Source organism: Ornithorhynchus anatinus, chromosome 4 (genome assembly GCF_004115215.2).
Source record: "Ornithorhynchus anatinus isolate Pmale09 chromosome 4, mOrnAna1.pri.v4, whole genome shotgun sequence".
Taxonomy (NCBI): domain Eukaryota; kingdom Metazoa; phylum Chordata; class Mammalia; order Monotremata; family Ornithorhynchidae; genus Ornithorhynchus; species Ornithorhynchus anatinus.
Genome location: NC_041731.1, coordinates 51901003 through 51917618, shown reverse-complemented (window position 1 = coordinate 51917618; position 16616 = coordinate 51901003). Strand labels below are relative to the sequence as shown.

At 43.5% G+C, this 16616-nt stretch overlaps 1 protein-coding gene across 2 annotated transcripts in view; it reads right to left on the bottom strand.

Annotated features, from left to right (window-relative positions):
* CNBD1 (cyclic nucleotide binding domain containing 1) overlaps nt 1-2968 on the bottom strand; it is a 363365-nt gene extending 360397 nt beyond the window's left edge. For both annotated transcript variants that reach the window (XM_029062265.2, XM_039911805.1), the window contains exon 1: nt 2855-2968. In XM_029062265.2, the coding sequence (XP_028918098.1) occupies nt 2855-2939 (85 nt within the window). In that variant the 5' untranslated portion in view covers nt 2940-2968. The remainder of the gene's footprint in view (nt 1-2854) is intronic.
* Nucleotides 2969-16616: the final 13648 nt, after the last annotated feature.

The following is a 16616-nucleotide window of genomic DNA, read 5'->3' as shown; positions in this document are numbered from 1 at the left end:
GTGAGTGACTTGCTCAATTTCACAAAGCAGACAAGTGTTGGAACTGGCATTAGGACCCTGATATCTCGACTCACAGGCCTGTGCTTTTTTCACAAGGTGAAGTTGCTTCTCAAGGCAACTCAACAATCATTAACCTACATTAAGGTTGTCATTTTTCTTATCTACACTCTTGCACACCTGATGAAGTAGTATTTGGCTTGTGCTAACAATTGTATTTAAGTGTTTACTAAATGTCATCCACAGTGCTAGATAAAACATAATCAGATGGGACAAAGTCTCTGCCCCAACATGGAATTCCACACTTTAGGGGGAGGGGGTGGGGCGGGGAAGAAAGAGAGAGATTGTGATCTGTGGCCTTCAACTCGTTTTCCTCTTTACTTGCAAGTCTGTTCTTCTTCATCTTTTATATATGCACTTAATAAAGCAATGGTATTTATTGAATGCTTACTGTGCATAGAACACTGTATTAAGCACTTGGGAGAGTACCATAGAGTTGACAGACATGACCCCAAACCCCACCTTTCTCCTGCATATCTCAAAACATTTATGTGCAGGCAGATTTTCCCCATTTTCTCCTCATGAGTTAAGTACTTACAGAACATTCATTCACTCTTTCTGGACCCTAGGAGATCAATTTCCAAAGCAGTTTATGAATTGATATGCTCGGGGCATGAAAGAGTTGATGAACCATCCAAAAGGGTGTCTGTCTTGGTTATTCATTATCATCAAGTAAGTTTTTATTTTATTTTAGTGGGTTCTTGGCTTAGTGAGAGAACAGAATCAGCCTCTTTTTATGCATAACAAGCTGTTCAACTTGTGTGCAGGGCCCCACCACCTACTTTCTTCCCTAGTGTCAGGCTGCCAGCTGCTCTGTAAGTAATGTGCAGTGTGACCTCTAGTGGAAAATAATGTTTTACCCAGAAATTCTGCTCATTCTCCCTGCAAGCCTTCAGGAGTCTGAGCAAACAGAGGCTCATTCATTCATTCATTCATTGAGCATTTACTATGTGCAAAGCACTGTACTAAGCCCTTCAAAGAATACAATATAACAATAATCAAACACATTTCCTTCCCACAGGGTCAAGGAATCACCTTTCCCACCTTTAGCATGAATTTTTCAAGTCACAACGATGATTAAAATAAGCCAATCCGAATGCATAAAACTCTGGGCACTTTTCAAGTACCGTGGCTTAGTGGGTAGAGCACGGGTCTGGGAGTCAGAAGGACCTGGGTTCTAATCCAGGTTCTGCCACTTGCCTGCTGGGTGACCTTGGGCAAGTCACTTTACTGTGCCTTAAACTTCAAAATGGGGTTTCAATACCTAGTCTCCCTCCTACTTAGGACTGTGAACCCCATATGTGACAGGGACTTTATCTGGCCTAATTAGCTTATATCTACCCATGGCTTATAACACATAGTAAGTATTTAACAGATACCATAAAAGAGTGGGGAGCATGAAGGGAGCAAAGGAACCACCATTGTGGTCCAGATTCAGAGCTCTCAGTTCCTAGCACCAGGAGCTTCTGCTACATTGTAAATTCATTGTGGACAGGAAATGTGTCCACTAAACCTATTGAAAAAAGGTATTTGTAGAGCACTTTGTATATTCCAGGCACTGTAGCAAGCGCTGGGATAGATACAAGCTTATCAGGTTGGATTCAGCCCATGTTCCACATGGGGCTCACAGTTTTAATCCTCATTTTACAGATGAGGTAATTGAGGTACAAAGAAGTGATTGTATGCTTCCTAGCACTTAGTACAGTGCTCCACACTGAGTAAGCACTAAATAAATGATTAAATTTCCTAGCAACTTGTGACTGATTCAGCCACACTGTGAGGACCAGCAGGGCATCAGAGAAATACCAGAGAGCTACTTGCATTTCTATTGCAGTGATTCCCTTTTATATGAAAGGTTTGTTGTCAAAATTCTCAGAGTCAGTCCTTTTTTTATCATAGTACTGATCAAGAAAAGGATCTTTGAATCAATGGATGGTACTGATTGAGCACTGTGTGCCCAGCACTGTTCGAAGCACTTGGGAAAGTACAATAGAGTCAGTAGACATGATCCCAGCCCACAGGAACTTACACTCTACAGGGAGACAGACATATTCGTATACTCTATTTCCCCATTTGTAATTTATTTTAATGTCTGTGTCTGTCTTCCCACAGACTGTAAGCTCTACTTATGTATTACACAACTTATGTTCACAGACATTAAAATAAATTACAGAAGGGGAAATATAGTATAAGAATGTGAACATAAGTTGTGTGGGGTTGGGGTGAACACCAAAGCACTTAAGGGGTGCCCCACAAAGTGCATATAAAAAGCAGAAGGGAGGTTGAACAGGGTAAATAAGAGGACTAGCCAGGCTAGCCCTTTTGGAAGGGATGTGAGTTTTGGAGGGTTTTGAAGGTGGCCGAGAATATACCAAGGGGGAGGTAGTTCCAGGCCAGAGAGAGGTAGATGTGGGCAAAAGATCAGTAGCAAAAAGACAAGATTGAAGTATAGAGGTTGGTGTTTGGAGGAGCAAAGTGTGCAGACTAGGTTGTAGTAGGAGATTTGCAAGGTAAGATAGGAGGGAGAGAGCTAATTTAGTATCTTTAGGCCAATGGTAAAGAGTTTCTGTTTGATGTGGAGGCAATGGACCATGCAAAAACCTTCAGTTCCTGAAGTCACCTGTAAGAGAACTGGGCAACATAATACCTGGAGTTTCCATGGTGGAGGGGTGGAGAAACACTTTGAGGAGAAACACAAGAGACATGATAATACTGCTTATGAATTTAGACCAGTCATGATAGGTGCCAGCAGATGGAGTGATAGATTGTAAAACCCACAAAAGAGCTTCTAACTCACTTGGTATACTCCGGGGAGGAGGAGCCTGGTTGGAATCCTTCGAAAGTTTATTGAAGAGAGCTAAAGTCACAGGGGAGATGGGCATCCTGACCTCTTTGCAACAGCACCAGTGGATCAAATACTTTTCAAATAGTGATAGACTCCCACTCCCCAAGTGACATCATAAACCAATCGTGGTCTCTGATTGGTGAAGACTGGCCAGGGATTAACCTATCACTTTTCTTGACCATGAAGGACAAGTTCTAAATTCTCTCAGAAACCAACACCCTGTAACCAGTTGAGTGAATGGGAAAGTGTGATGGGCTGGCTTGAGATAAAAGATTCTGGTGAACAATCTTGTAGCTCAAATCTCTTGGGGGAAGTAAATAGAGTGAAACTAGAATCCTATAGTGTTACCAAGGATTTTCACTGAGGGAGAAGTGAAAGAGAGAGAGTCTTGTAGAATATGGAATATGAAGCAGTTCTATGTCATGTTTGAGCTAAGGAGGGAAGTAGCAGAAATGGATTCAGGGTGGAGAGCAGAGCTGGAAGAGGTGTTTCCTTGATGATCATAGGAGAAGATTAATTGTATTTATTAAGCGTTTACTGTGTGCCAGGCACTGTATTAAGAGCTGGGGTGAATACAAGCAAATTGGGTTAGACAGTCCCTGTCCTACATGGGGCTTGCAGTTTAAATCCCCATTTTACAGATGAGGTTACTGAGGCTTGAGAAGTGAAGTGACTTTCCCAAGTCCACACAGTAGACAAGTGGCAGAGCTGGGATTAGAACCCATGACATTCTGATTCCCAGGCCTGTACTCTATCCACTATGCCATGCTGCTTCTCACAAATTCAGCAAAGGCCCATCCATGGATCAGTTGGGTCATATTCATATGTTAGTTCTTTTAATTCATATAGTCCCATTATTGTTTAAGATTCTGAAATTCCTAAACTTTGATATATAATTTGATTCAAAATCCTTGGAGGAAATAATCATGCTATTTAGTAATTATAGTATTTGTTAAGCTCTTTCTGTTTGTCAAGCACTGGTTTAAATGACAGGGAAGTGCAAGCTCATCAGGTTTGACACTGTCCCACATGGGGTCACAGCCTTTGTAAGGGGGAGAACAGGTATTGAATTCTGTTTTACAGTTGAGGAAACTGAGGCACAGAGAAGTGACTTACCTGAAGTCACACAGCAGTTGAATGGTAGAGTTGTGATTAGAATCCAGGTCTTTCCCCTCCCTGATTCAAGGAAGTATGTTGCTCTTTTTCTTATTGTTTCAACTCTCCCTCTCCACTTCATCAAATCATTGGGATTTTCACTACTAAAACATTTGTCTTCAAGAGGCAGCCTACATTCCTACATTAACAGGTTAGGGGACAGACCATCAGAAAAGCAGAAAAACATTTTAAAAGACATGGTAAAAAGCGTGATGTCAACACCACAGTGTAGCAGGGTAGGCTGAGGGATGACTGAAGCAGAGAGATGTGAAGCAGCAAGGCCTAGTAGAAAGGTAATGGCCTGGGAGTCAGGGGACCTGGGACCTAATCCCAGCTCTGCCATATATCTGGTGTGGGACCTTGGGCAAATCACTTATATTCTCTTAGCTTGTTACCTGCCTCAGTTATCTCATCTTTAAAATGGGTATTCGATACCTATCCTCCCTCAGATCGTGAGCCCCATGTGGGACAAGGACTGTCTCTTGCCTGATTATATTCTGCCATAGTGCTTAGCACATTGCTTGACACATAGTAAGAGCTTAACAATGCCATGTTAAGCAGACCAGCCTGTCTGCAGAAATTGAGAGTGGGGTTTGTTCTACAGCAAGAGCCCTGTGAAGACAAGGAAATAAGAAGGCAGAGTTGAAAACCAATGTGGATCAAACTTACTGATGCAACAAGAATCTATCCTCACTTGTGAGTGTATTGATATTCTTAAACTCTCATGTGTGGGTTAGTTCTTCACTGTCAACAGCCCTTTGAGGTTAAGAAGGACAGCATTATTAAAAGCACATCTCCTCAAAGAGGCCTTCCCTAAGCCCTCATTTTCTCTTCTCTGTCTCCCTTCTGCATCATCATGTTTGCACTGGATTTGAACCCTTCATTCACCCAACCCTTAACCATAATTATGTACATATAGGTGTGAACGGTTGTTTCAACTATGCTGAGGTGATCGAAGAAAGGGTGAGGTCCAGGGAAAAGAAAAATGAATTGAAGAAAATCAAATCTGTTCTCCCTACCCCACTAACACTTACCCCAACACTTAAATCCATATATTTCTACTCTGCCATTTCCCCAGTTGTGATTTATTGTAATGTCCATCAACCCCACTAGCTCTTTGAGTGCAGGGATTGTGTCTACCAACTCTTGTGTATTTAATCTCCCAAGTTCTTAGTACAGTGTTCTTCACACTATAAGCACTCAAATATTATTTATTGATGGGAGAGGATTTTAGATCTAGGAAGAGCTGGGCCCTGATGGATTTGAAGGGGTAGGAGGTCTGAGGCAAGAGGAATAGCATGAATGAGGGGCTGGGAGCAAGGGAGTCAAGAACTAAAAATAGTTATGATATTTGATAAGCATTTACTATTTGCCAGGTACTGTACTAAGCACTGAGGTGGATACGAGCAAATCAGGCTGGACACAGACCCTGTCCAAAGGGAGCTCACAATTTCAGTCCCCATTTTCCAGATGAGGAAACTGAGGTCCAGAGAAGTAAAGTGACTTTGCCCAAGGTCACACAGCAGACAAGGGGCAGAGTTGGAATTAGAACCCATGACCTTCTGATCCCAGGCCAATGCTCTGTCCCTTATACCGTTCACCCCACCTTCTCCTGAGGGGGAAGAAATCTACCCTCTCCTCATCAATTCCCAGCTAATGTTGGCTTAGCACTTATTTGAAGATCAGGAGTCAACTGGCTGCTGCTTGACTTCAAGGGGCAGCTGGCAGTGGCTTACAGAACCCTGCCCTGGGAAACATCTTAAGTGCATGCAGGAAAAATATCTGTATGGGGTAAAGCTTGTGGGGGGCAGAGATTCACCCTTAGAAAATGCCAGGGTAGGATTTCCTCAGAGTCTCCTGAACACTCCGTCCCAGGTCTTTCCTCATTCAGGGTCTGGGGAAAGAAGTGGAAACGATGCACACTAAAACAATGCCTAAGCTCAGAGAGAAGGCTTCCTTGGTAAGATCATATCCTCACAACTAGACATCAATCTGTGGAAGAGAATTCTACCCTGATCACCCCAGAAATAACCTCAATCCTGAGTATTGTGATAACTGTTATATTTTCAGAGCACCATCATGTCTCATGTGATCAGAATACAAATTTTCCATTTCATTTCTAAAGTTTTTCCAAAAAACTCTTGCTATGTTTCATTGGATTCTATTTATTTTAGAACAGAGCTCTCATTCTTAATGTGTTTTGGTTACTCAGAAATGTATGCAAATGTGTTGTTCTCTCCACTTCCAAAAAGGATTATTTTTAGTTTAGATTTAATCAGCCTGCTAAAATTTTTAAAGAGACCTCTCAGAGGAGACCATCTCATTTTCTTCCACTCAATCAATGGCATTTAATGCGCACTTGCTGTGTGCAGAGCACTGTACTATGCACTTAGAGAGCACAATACTCCCAAGAAAATTCACCTGACTTAGAAACCAACTTCAGATTGGAATGATCTTAACCTTTCACATTTAACCACTTACCGCCTCAACTTAACTCTCACCACTATCTGCTAAACCATGAAGGTTTCCTGAGGAAATATAGAAAACATGCTACTTTGATGTGTAACCTTGGGCAAGTCACTTCACTGTGCCTCAATTACCTCATCTGTAAAATGGGGATTTAGACAGCAAGGCCCATGTGAAACTTGGACTGTGTCCAACCTGGTTTGTTTCTATCTACCCCAGTACCTGGAACCTAGTAAGTGCCTAACAGATGCCATTTAAAAAAAAAAAAGTGTGGGGTTATCCAGCTTCCTCATACCTCATGCTTGCTGGGTTCCCTAGCAACCAGAATGGTCTTATCAGCCCATGTCTTTTAGGAGAAGGTGATGCAGCTGGAAAATTAACTGTACTGAGCTAGATATGGGTCGTGGGCTGCTCAATGCCTCAAAAAATCCTAAATCCATCCACAAATCAACCCCTCAGAAAGAAGGGCACAGGTTCTCCACATATTTGTTGGGCTCAAAACACCAGAGTTAAGTGGGAGAAAGGGGAATTTCCTACGTTTGGGGAGCCTTCAAGAGCCTTTACCCGGCAAGGGAGAAATTTGTTCTGAACTCGATTCCCAGTGCTGGTGCTCTCTCCCACTGAGGCTAAAACAATCCATCTTTGTTCTGAGATTTTAAGACTATGAACACAGAGAGAAATTGAATATAGTGCTTGGATTTCCATAGCATCACTCACACTCTCTTCTCTGCAAGTTGCATTTCCAATGGGGCATAGAACAAGCAAGGAAGTGGCCAGGGGTGCAGCACCTTGTGAAGGGCACATAAAGCTTTTGTTTATGCAGTACCCATCATCAGTCGCAGTGACCACAGCCCTGCGCATAGCAACTTAACTAAGTAGGCGGTTGCTTGCATGCTACTGCAGTTTTCTCCCTGCCTAGAGTGCCCAATTCAGTTTGAGACCAAGAGAACCACCTGGAGGTTTCCTGCAAACCCCCAAGTTTTCAGAGATAGAATCCCCCACATCACACTGCCAGTCTCTCCCAAACCCCCAGGTTTAAGAAGACAGAATCTTCCATACCATGTAGCCAGACGCTCCCAACCCTCCAAGTTACAGGGACAAGATTTTCTCTATGTCAAAGTGGGGATGCCACCTCCACCCCCTACATCCAACGATGGAGCTTCCAGGGAGCAGGGAAAACCTATGTGGGATAAGGGGGAGAAAGAGACATGAAAAAGGAAACAGAAGCAAAGACAAAGATCTGGAGACTCAAAGGGAAAAGCTGAATTACTTCCTCTGCTCCAGTCAGGATCTCTCCCCATTGTTCCGGCACCTGACACTGAAGTCCCCTTCAAGGTCAAATTTAAACCTGCCATGGGGCCAGAGGAACTTAAACAGCTCATACTGGGGCCAGGGAGGATCACAGTCTCTTCCCATGTTGCATGCCCAGCCCTGGTATTACCAAATCCTGCAGCTGCCATGACAAGCCAAGCACTGTCACTGGCTGCCTCAGTTGCTCTGGACCCAACTGCCCCAAATGCTTCCAGTCATCCTATTCCAAGAAGCTCTCAAAGAGAGCTCTATTAATAATCACACTAATAATAATGGGATTTATTAAGCACTTACTACAAGTTGAACACTATTCCAAGTGCTAGGGTAGATATTAATCAGATTGAACAAAGTCCCAGTCCCACATGGAGCTCACAGTTTAAGTTGGAGGGAAAGCAGGTACTGAGTCTATTTTCCAGGCAAAGACATAGATCCCCCTCCAGCGTACCAGTCAAGGGACAGATTGGGGAGCAGATCCACTTCCAGGCTCATCTTTGAAGCTGCCAAGAACAGTGGTGGGCAGACATTTCCAAAACAGTCCAGCAAGTCCACACTTCAGGACAACTAGAGAGATAGGTGATTTGAATGCCAGAGAGTCCAATACATTTCAGGGAGGTTGGTCAGCTTACATGAGAGTGCTGACCGATACCAAAGCAGAAGGGCATGACTGCCTCATCAAATCATGGGTTTGCTCTCTTGGCTTTCAAGGCAGTGCCCAAGTTAAGTTTGGCCAAACACTAAAGAAGCTAGAGCAATGCTTGTTTGTGGATTGAGCTCAAACAATTTGTTCTAACGACCTGAGAAGCACTGACCCATTCTCACTCCATGGGAATAATAGTAATAGTACTTATTAAGCAATTACTGTGTGCAGAGCACTAGGAAAGAATACTGAGGTGATTAGACACAGCTCCTGCCCCTTAAGGAGCTCATAATCTAGAAAATAATTCAATGGTATTTATTGAGCTCTGTGTGCAAAGCACTGTATTAAATGCTGGGGAGAATACAAAACAGTGGACTTGGTAGACAAATCCTACCCTCAGCGAGTTCTCAATCTAGTGGGGGAGACATACTTTAGAAGAAATTACAGCTAGAGGAAGCAGTGGAGTGTAAGGATAATAGATAATACTAATATTAGTGATATTAGTAATAGTAGCAGCAGTGATATTGATAGTATTTACTAGGAGGAAGTACTAATTATAGTAGTGATAGTAGTGGTAATATTCACTAGAAGTAGTAGCCTCAGCCATAGAAATACTATTCATTTAAAATCAGGGAAGGCCTCAGAATGGTGATTTTAGATGGTTTTGAAGACAGGAAGAGTGATGGTCTGTCATATGAAGGGGGAGAGAGTTCCAGACCAGAGGGAAGTTATCATTGGCAAGATAGATAAGATTATTACTATTAATCATAATGGCATTTGTGAAGCACTGTGCTAAGTTTTGGGGTAATTACAAGGTATGAGGTTGGACACAGTCCCTGTCCCATTTGGGGCTTGCAGTATTAATCCCCATTTTACAGCTGAGGTCACTGAGACACAGAGAAGTGAAGTGATTTGACCAAGGTCACATACCAGACAAGTGGCAGAGCTGGGATTAAAACCCACATCCGCCAACTCCCTAGCCTGTGTTCTTGCCACTAGTCCACACTGATTCCCAACATGGTACAGTACCGCAGTACGCTATCCACTGAAATCTTCCACTTCTCTTCTCGGACCCTGCAGTATGGCTTCCACCCCCTTCACTCTTTTTAAAGTATTTGTCAAGCAATCATTATGTGCCAGGCACTGTACCAAGCACTGGGATAGATACAAATTAATCTGGTTGGACACAGTCTCTGTCCCAAAGTTTTAATCCCTATTTTATGATTAGGTAACAGGAACAGAAAAGCAGAGTGTCTTGCCAAAGGTCACAGAGCAGACAAGTGACAAAGCAAGGATTAGAACCCAAATCCTCTATTTCCCAGACCCATGGTCTTCCCACTAGACCACACTGCATCACACCATGGAAGTGCCCCTAAGGTCACCAACAACCTCCTTTTGGATAAATTCTATGTTCTAATCCTCCTCGAACTCTCATCTGCCTTTGACACTGTAGACCACTCCCTTGGTTTCATGACACTGTCCTCTCCTGGTTCTCCTATTCTCCAACCTCTCCTTTAACCTGCTCCTCCTCCACCTACCAGCCCTTTACTGTGGGAGTCCTGCAAGGCTCAGTTCTGGGTCCACTTCTATAGTCTATCTAGATCTGCTTCCTGGGAGAACTCTTTCGCTCCCATGTTTCATCTACCATCTCTTTCGAGATGATGCCCAAATCTATCCTTCCAGCTTTGATCTCTCTCCTTCTCTGCAGTCTTGCATTTCATCCTGCCTTCAGAACAACTCTTCTTGGATGTCCAACTGACATCAACCGAGAAGCAGTGTGGCGCAGTGGAAAGAGCATGGGCTTTGGAGTCAGGGCTCATGAGTTCAAATCCCAGCTCTGCCACTTGTCAGCTGTGTGACTGTGGGCAAGTCACTTAACTTCTCTGTGCCTCAGTTCCCTCATCTGTAAAATGGGGATTAAGTGTGAGCCCCACGTGGGACAACCTGATCCCCCTGTGTTTACCCCAGCGCTTAGAACAGTGCTCGGCACATAGTAAGCGCTTAACAAATACCAACATTATTATCAATTTAACATCTCCCCAACAGAACTCCTCATTTTACTTTCCAAACCCTGTCCTCTCACCAACTTTCCCACCACTATAAACAACTCTGCCATTCTCCCTGGCAAACCCATAACCTTACTATTATCCTCGACACCTCTCTCATTCAGCCTTCATGAGAGGTCACCAAAAACTGGCTGTTCTTCCTTCATCTCTAGAACCCATCCCTTCCTCTCCATACATACTGCTGCCAACCTCGTCTAAGCACTTACACCCCACCTTGACTACATCAGACTCTTCACTTGACACCCCCACCTTCAGTCTCTCCCCACTCCGGTCTAAGCACTCCACTTTAAAAAAAAAAAAAAAATCATTCAGTCCACATTTCCCCACTCTTCAAAAACCTCTGTTAGTTACCCATCCATCTCCATATCAAGCAGTCACTCCTTACCATCGACTTTAAGGCATTCAATCAGCTCTCTCCTTCCTACCAAACTTCACTAATCTCCCACTATAACCCAGCTCACACACTTTGCTCCTCCAGCACCAACCTGCTCATTGTACCTCAATCTTATCAGTCTCATCAATAACTCCTTAATCACTGAGGTTTCTGTCCAAGAAGTGAGGACTGAACTGAGTTCTCCACTGTACTTTTGAACTGCATACACAACATGTCCCTTCTCAATCTCAGGCATCACTCCCTTGCTACATGATAAACTGTGTTCACTGAACTGAAAATTGAAACCTAGAAATATATTCCCCACACAGACAAAAGCCTAGAAATTTAGTATTAACTATCAAAATTGAGAGCAGAAAGCAGGGCAAATATCTTAGGCTACATTTAGTTCCCCAAATCCGAACAAGCAGCTATTTCAAAGGATTAAGAAAAGCTGTTGAGGTCAACAGTTGACTGTTTAAAAATGATCACTGAGGTGTCCATTCCCAGATGTGGTCAGCAGGGTCAGAGACATTTTCCTATGTACTGGTTCACTGTAGAATTTGTTTGCAATTAGTTAGATTTCATCCAGTACTGGTTAATCATGAAAAGCAAGAACACTGCTAGTATGACTATGGCCTTTGAATTTATGTGCAGTGCTGTGCCCTTACCAAAAAGTCTGAGGCCCTAGCAGTAGAGTTTGGGTTTAGTTTTTTTTGTGTTTTTTTTTTTTAAATATAGACACGCTTTTCCCTGAGCCATGAATTACTTGAATTATAGCCTATAAGATGAGATTTTTTGATGCAGCCATATACTATAGAAAGAGATCTGAAATAACTAAGGAACATCAAATACCCAGTTGCAGGTTAAAAAGGGATTTCTCCATCGTGGTGATTGCGAAATGAGGCTTTCAAAAGGTATTTTAAAGTAATTTCAATGGCTCGGCACCCTGATAGAGAGAGTCAATGTAATGATAGAAATTTTTTCTGCAGTCCTGAAGTGCACTCCAAAAAGTGCTAAGGAGATAAAGCTTCCCCCAGAATGAACAGCCAGTGAACACAACTTGAGTCTCAGATTCATCTTCCTTTTCTTTCATGTCAACTGCAGTCCAGTCCATGAGGCCCAGAATGATGGCAAGCAGCAAGGCTTGATCTCTTGGTGGGAAATTGAGGTGTTAGGGCTCACCCCTATGATATCCTTTGAGAAGTAGAATGAAACAATAGCCTAGAAACAGCAACAGAAAGCACAGGCCTCAGTTCTAATCTCAACTTTGCCCCGTGTCTGTGTGATCTTGGGCAAGTCATTTAATTTCTCTGTGCCTCAGTTTCCTTACCTGCAAAATGAAGTTCCAATTGCTGTACTCCCTCCTACTTAGACTGTGAGCCCCTGTGGAATAGGGACTGAATCCGACCTGATTAACTTGCATCCACCCAGTGCATAGGACAGTGGTAGACATAGTAAGTGCTTAAATACCACAATTATTATTAAAGTAAGCACTTAATTGATGCCATGTGTTTTTTTTAAATTTATATTAATGATTGTCTCCCCCCCTAAGCTGTAAGCTAAAATCTCCAGTGGTTGCCCATCCACCGCCATATCAAACAAAAACTTGTCATTGGCTTTAAAGCACTCCATCAGCTTGCACCCTACTACCTCAGCTCACTTCTCTCCTTCTACAACCCAGCCTGCATACTTCACTCCCCTAATGCTAACTTTCTCACTGTGAGTCGATCTCGACTGTCTTGCTACTGACCCCTGGCCCACATCCTGCCAACAGATACTCTCCCCTCCCTTCAAAGCCATACTGAGGGTACATCTCCTCTAAGACACCATACCAGACTAAGCCCCACCTTACCTCGTCTCCCACTTCCTTCTGCATTGCCCTAACATGCTCCCTTTGGTCTTTCCCCCACCCCCGAGGCCTTATGTATATATCTGTAATTTTATTTATTTGTATTCATGTCTGTCTTCCCTACTCTAGACTGTGAGATCATTGTGGGCGGGGAATGTCCCAGTTTATTGTTGTATTGTACTTTCCCAAGTGCTTAGTACAGTGCGCTGCACACAGTATGCACTTAAAAATGATTGAGTGAATGATTGAATTTCACTCTCCCAAGTACTTAGTTCAGGGCTTTTCACATAGCAAGCACTCAAATATATTTGATTATTATCCTTGGCCAGATATGGAAGAATCTAATAGACCTATAGAGGTTGGAATAAAATCCACTCCAGAGAAAGCAGAGGCTGGAATCAGTAAGCCTCAATGACATCTGTCACAGAAATACAGGGAGCTGATTTCTCAAGTCATCCTAGCTAGCAAATACACTTGCCCAAGATCAAATGGGGGAAAAGCCTCCTTCCACTGCTCCTGTGGTCTCTCCAGAGAAGAGCCCATATCTGAACTCCTTCAGTAATATGTGAATTATAGGAAAGAATGAAATATGAAGCAGGAAGATGTTAGATAGCAGGGGGCTCCTAGGTAGGTCACTGTGGAAATGCACACATTTCTTCAGTTTTCCCACACTTATCTCTTCCCCCAGAAAAACTATCGCATAGTAATTGACGTATCTCAGTTCATTCCAGTGTGTTTCATCTTATATCAATTTAGAAAATTGTGGCCAAGCAATTTTCTGCACTAAAATCTCAAATGACTTTTGTTTTACAATGCCCAATACGAGAAAAACTGTGGGGAAAAGCAGTCCCTCTTACAGTTGTGGGATTCTCGACTTTAGCACAGACCAGGATCCAGGAAGAACACAACTGGGCCCGGATGAGTTCTTAAAGTAAAAAGGAACCTGAAAACCCTTCTCCCTTCACGGGCTGGCTTCAAAGCTCCCATATCCAGGCCCACTCAGGAACCCCTGAAGCTACCCAGGCACAGTTCCCAATTTTACGTGGGTCCCCAAACTCAGTCTAGATGTAGAGCTAGGCATACAAGGACAGGGCCCACTGACCCTGGATTCTCTAGAGTAGTCTCTTGCAATGATTATATCTAAACTGCTCTGAGAAGCAGTGTGGCTTAGTGGATACATCACAGGCCTGGGAGTCAGAAGGCCATGGGTTCTAATCCCCACTCTACCATATGTCTGTGGTATGACTTGGGGAAAGTCACTTTACAGATCAGGTAACTGAGGCCCAGAGAAGTAAAGTGGGGATTGAAAGGATGAGCCCTATGTGGGACAGGGTCTGTGTCCAACCTGAGTAACGTGTATCTTCTCCATCATTTAGAATAGTGCTTGGCATGTAATAAGCAGTACCATAACAATAATTTAAATAATGGAATCCCCTCAACCTAGTACATGATAGCAGAGAGCCTGGAGACCACTTTAGCTATAATGTACCTTTGCTCCTGATGTTTGATGGAAGCAGCGTGGCTCAGTGGAAAGAACACGAGCTTTGGAGTCAGAGGTCATGAGTTCGAATCCCGGCTCTGCCACTTGTCAGCTGTGTGACTGTGGGCAAGTCACTTAACTTCTCTGTGCCTCAGTTACCTCATCTGTAAAATGGGGATTAAGACTGTGAGCCACACGTGGGACATCCTGTTTCCCCTGTGTCTACCCCAGCGCTTAGAACAGTGCTCGGCACATAGTAAGCGCTTAACAAATACCAACATTATTATTATGGTCCTTTCTGGCTCATTTTATTTTGCTGCATCTATGTCTTTCTATGTGTCTGTCTTCCTTGTGGCCCTCTGGTGTCTGACTCCGGACGGACATCTGACTGTATGTTTGACCATTCTCCAGCTGAGGTTTTGGTCTATGACTCTGGCTGCACCTTTCTTCTCTGCCTTTTTAACCCTGACTCCCAGGAGCCCCACCAACCTTCTTTCCCTAATTTTACCTTGCACACAAAGTCATAGAATGACCTCTGTGCTCCCTGGTTCCAGGTTGTTTTGTTTTTATTTTTTAAAATGGTATTTGTTAAGCACTTCCTATGGGCTAGGGTAGATACAAAATAATCAGGTTGGACACAGTCCTTGACCTATGTGGGGCACACAACTTTAATCCCCATTTTACAGATGAGACAACTGAGACACAAAAGTTAATTGACTTACCCAAGGTCACACAGACTAGTGGCAGATCAAGGATTAGAACTCAGGTGAACTAACTCCCAGATCTGTGCTCTTTCCTAGGCCATGCTGCTTCTGAAGTTCAGAACTTGAGGAGACTCTGAGTCTTCCAGCATCCCACAGCAGTGGCCTTTCCAAACACTAGTTTTGGACAATTGGCATACATTATAAGCAAACCTCCAGTGGCCCTAGCATGCCCTAGGTAAAACACATCCAAAGTGGATAGAGATTCATACAGGTGAGAACAGAAAATTGGATTACACAAGAATTCCTGACCTGATAGTACCATTTTTTGTAAATAAAAGATCACCTGTCATGGCTGCATGAAGCATCCTAGAGAACATATTTATGATAGAAAAATATTTCTTTAACGTTTTCAACCCAATGCCCATGTAGCCCATGAAACAAATTGCTTCCAAGAAGTAAAGCTTTTATTTCTCTGAATTCTTAATATGTCTTAAGAAGTGAATAATCTCAATCTATTGTATTGAGCTCTTACTGTGATTTTCCAGTATGATTACAAATATTCATTCTCCCAAAAGTTACTTCCAAGGTGAATTTTCTCCAATCAAATGAACAGCCTTTACTCTTTCTCTAGCTTGCCCCTCTATTATATTTGAGATAAATCCTTGTAATTATTTTCCAGCAGGGAAGATCATGCTCATAAACACTGGCACCTTAAATTCTGAAACACTGCTTCACTGTACTGTCCTGTGAGGGGCCCAGGGAAAGAGCCAAGCAAGCATAGACACACTGGGGAAACCACAGCGAAGTTTCAGCTGCTTCAGGCATTGCCTCAACTGCTGTGAAGGTGCACTGGCCCTCAGATTCATCTTTGCTTCTCTTTTTAGACAGGATCCCCATGGAATACCCGGGCCCAGGGACAGATGGGGAATACCCAGATGGGGAAGAAGTGGCAATGGCTGTAAGACTCATATCTTCTTCCTGGAATCAGCCAGTGGCACCAGCTGCTATTGCCCCTCAGGGCCTGAGTCTCTACTCTCACGTGGCACACTGACCCGGGTGCCAGAGGCCAGTATGCTGGTCTCAAAAGAAGCAACTGGTACCTGAAGAAGGGTAGGAAAGTGGGGGGCCAATAGTAATAATAATTATGGTATTTGTAAAGTGCTAACTGTGCCAGGCACTGTATTAAGCACTGGGGTGGGTGCAAGCAAATTGAGTTGGTCACAGTCCTTTGTCCCATGTGGGGATCACAGTCTCAATCCCCATTTTACAGAGGTAATAGGCACAGATAAGTTAAGTGACATGGCCAAAGTCACACAGCAGAAAAGGGAAGTCAGGATTAGAACCCATGACCTCCTCTCAGGCCTGAGCTCTATTCACTATGCCATGCTGGAGTACCACTGGTCCTGGCATCAGAAGTGGGCAGCTCTCAGGCATGGAGGCATGAAGCAGTACCAGACACTGCTCTCAAATTGGTGTTCAAGCCAATAGGACAATTTGTTAAATTCCCCTATCAGTCTGAGACCCTTTAATCCCACTCCACTGAAGAAGAATTTTCTCTTCCTCTGATGGCTTCCTTTGATTGCAGAATTCCACATCAAAGCCCTTACATGTGGATTCCTCATCAGACTTTGAGCAGCGCTCCATAGGCAGATTCTGGCCCCCCGTTGCCCCCA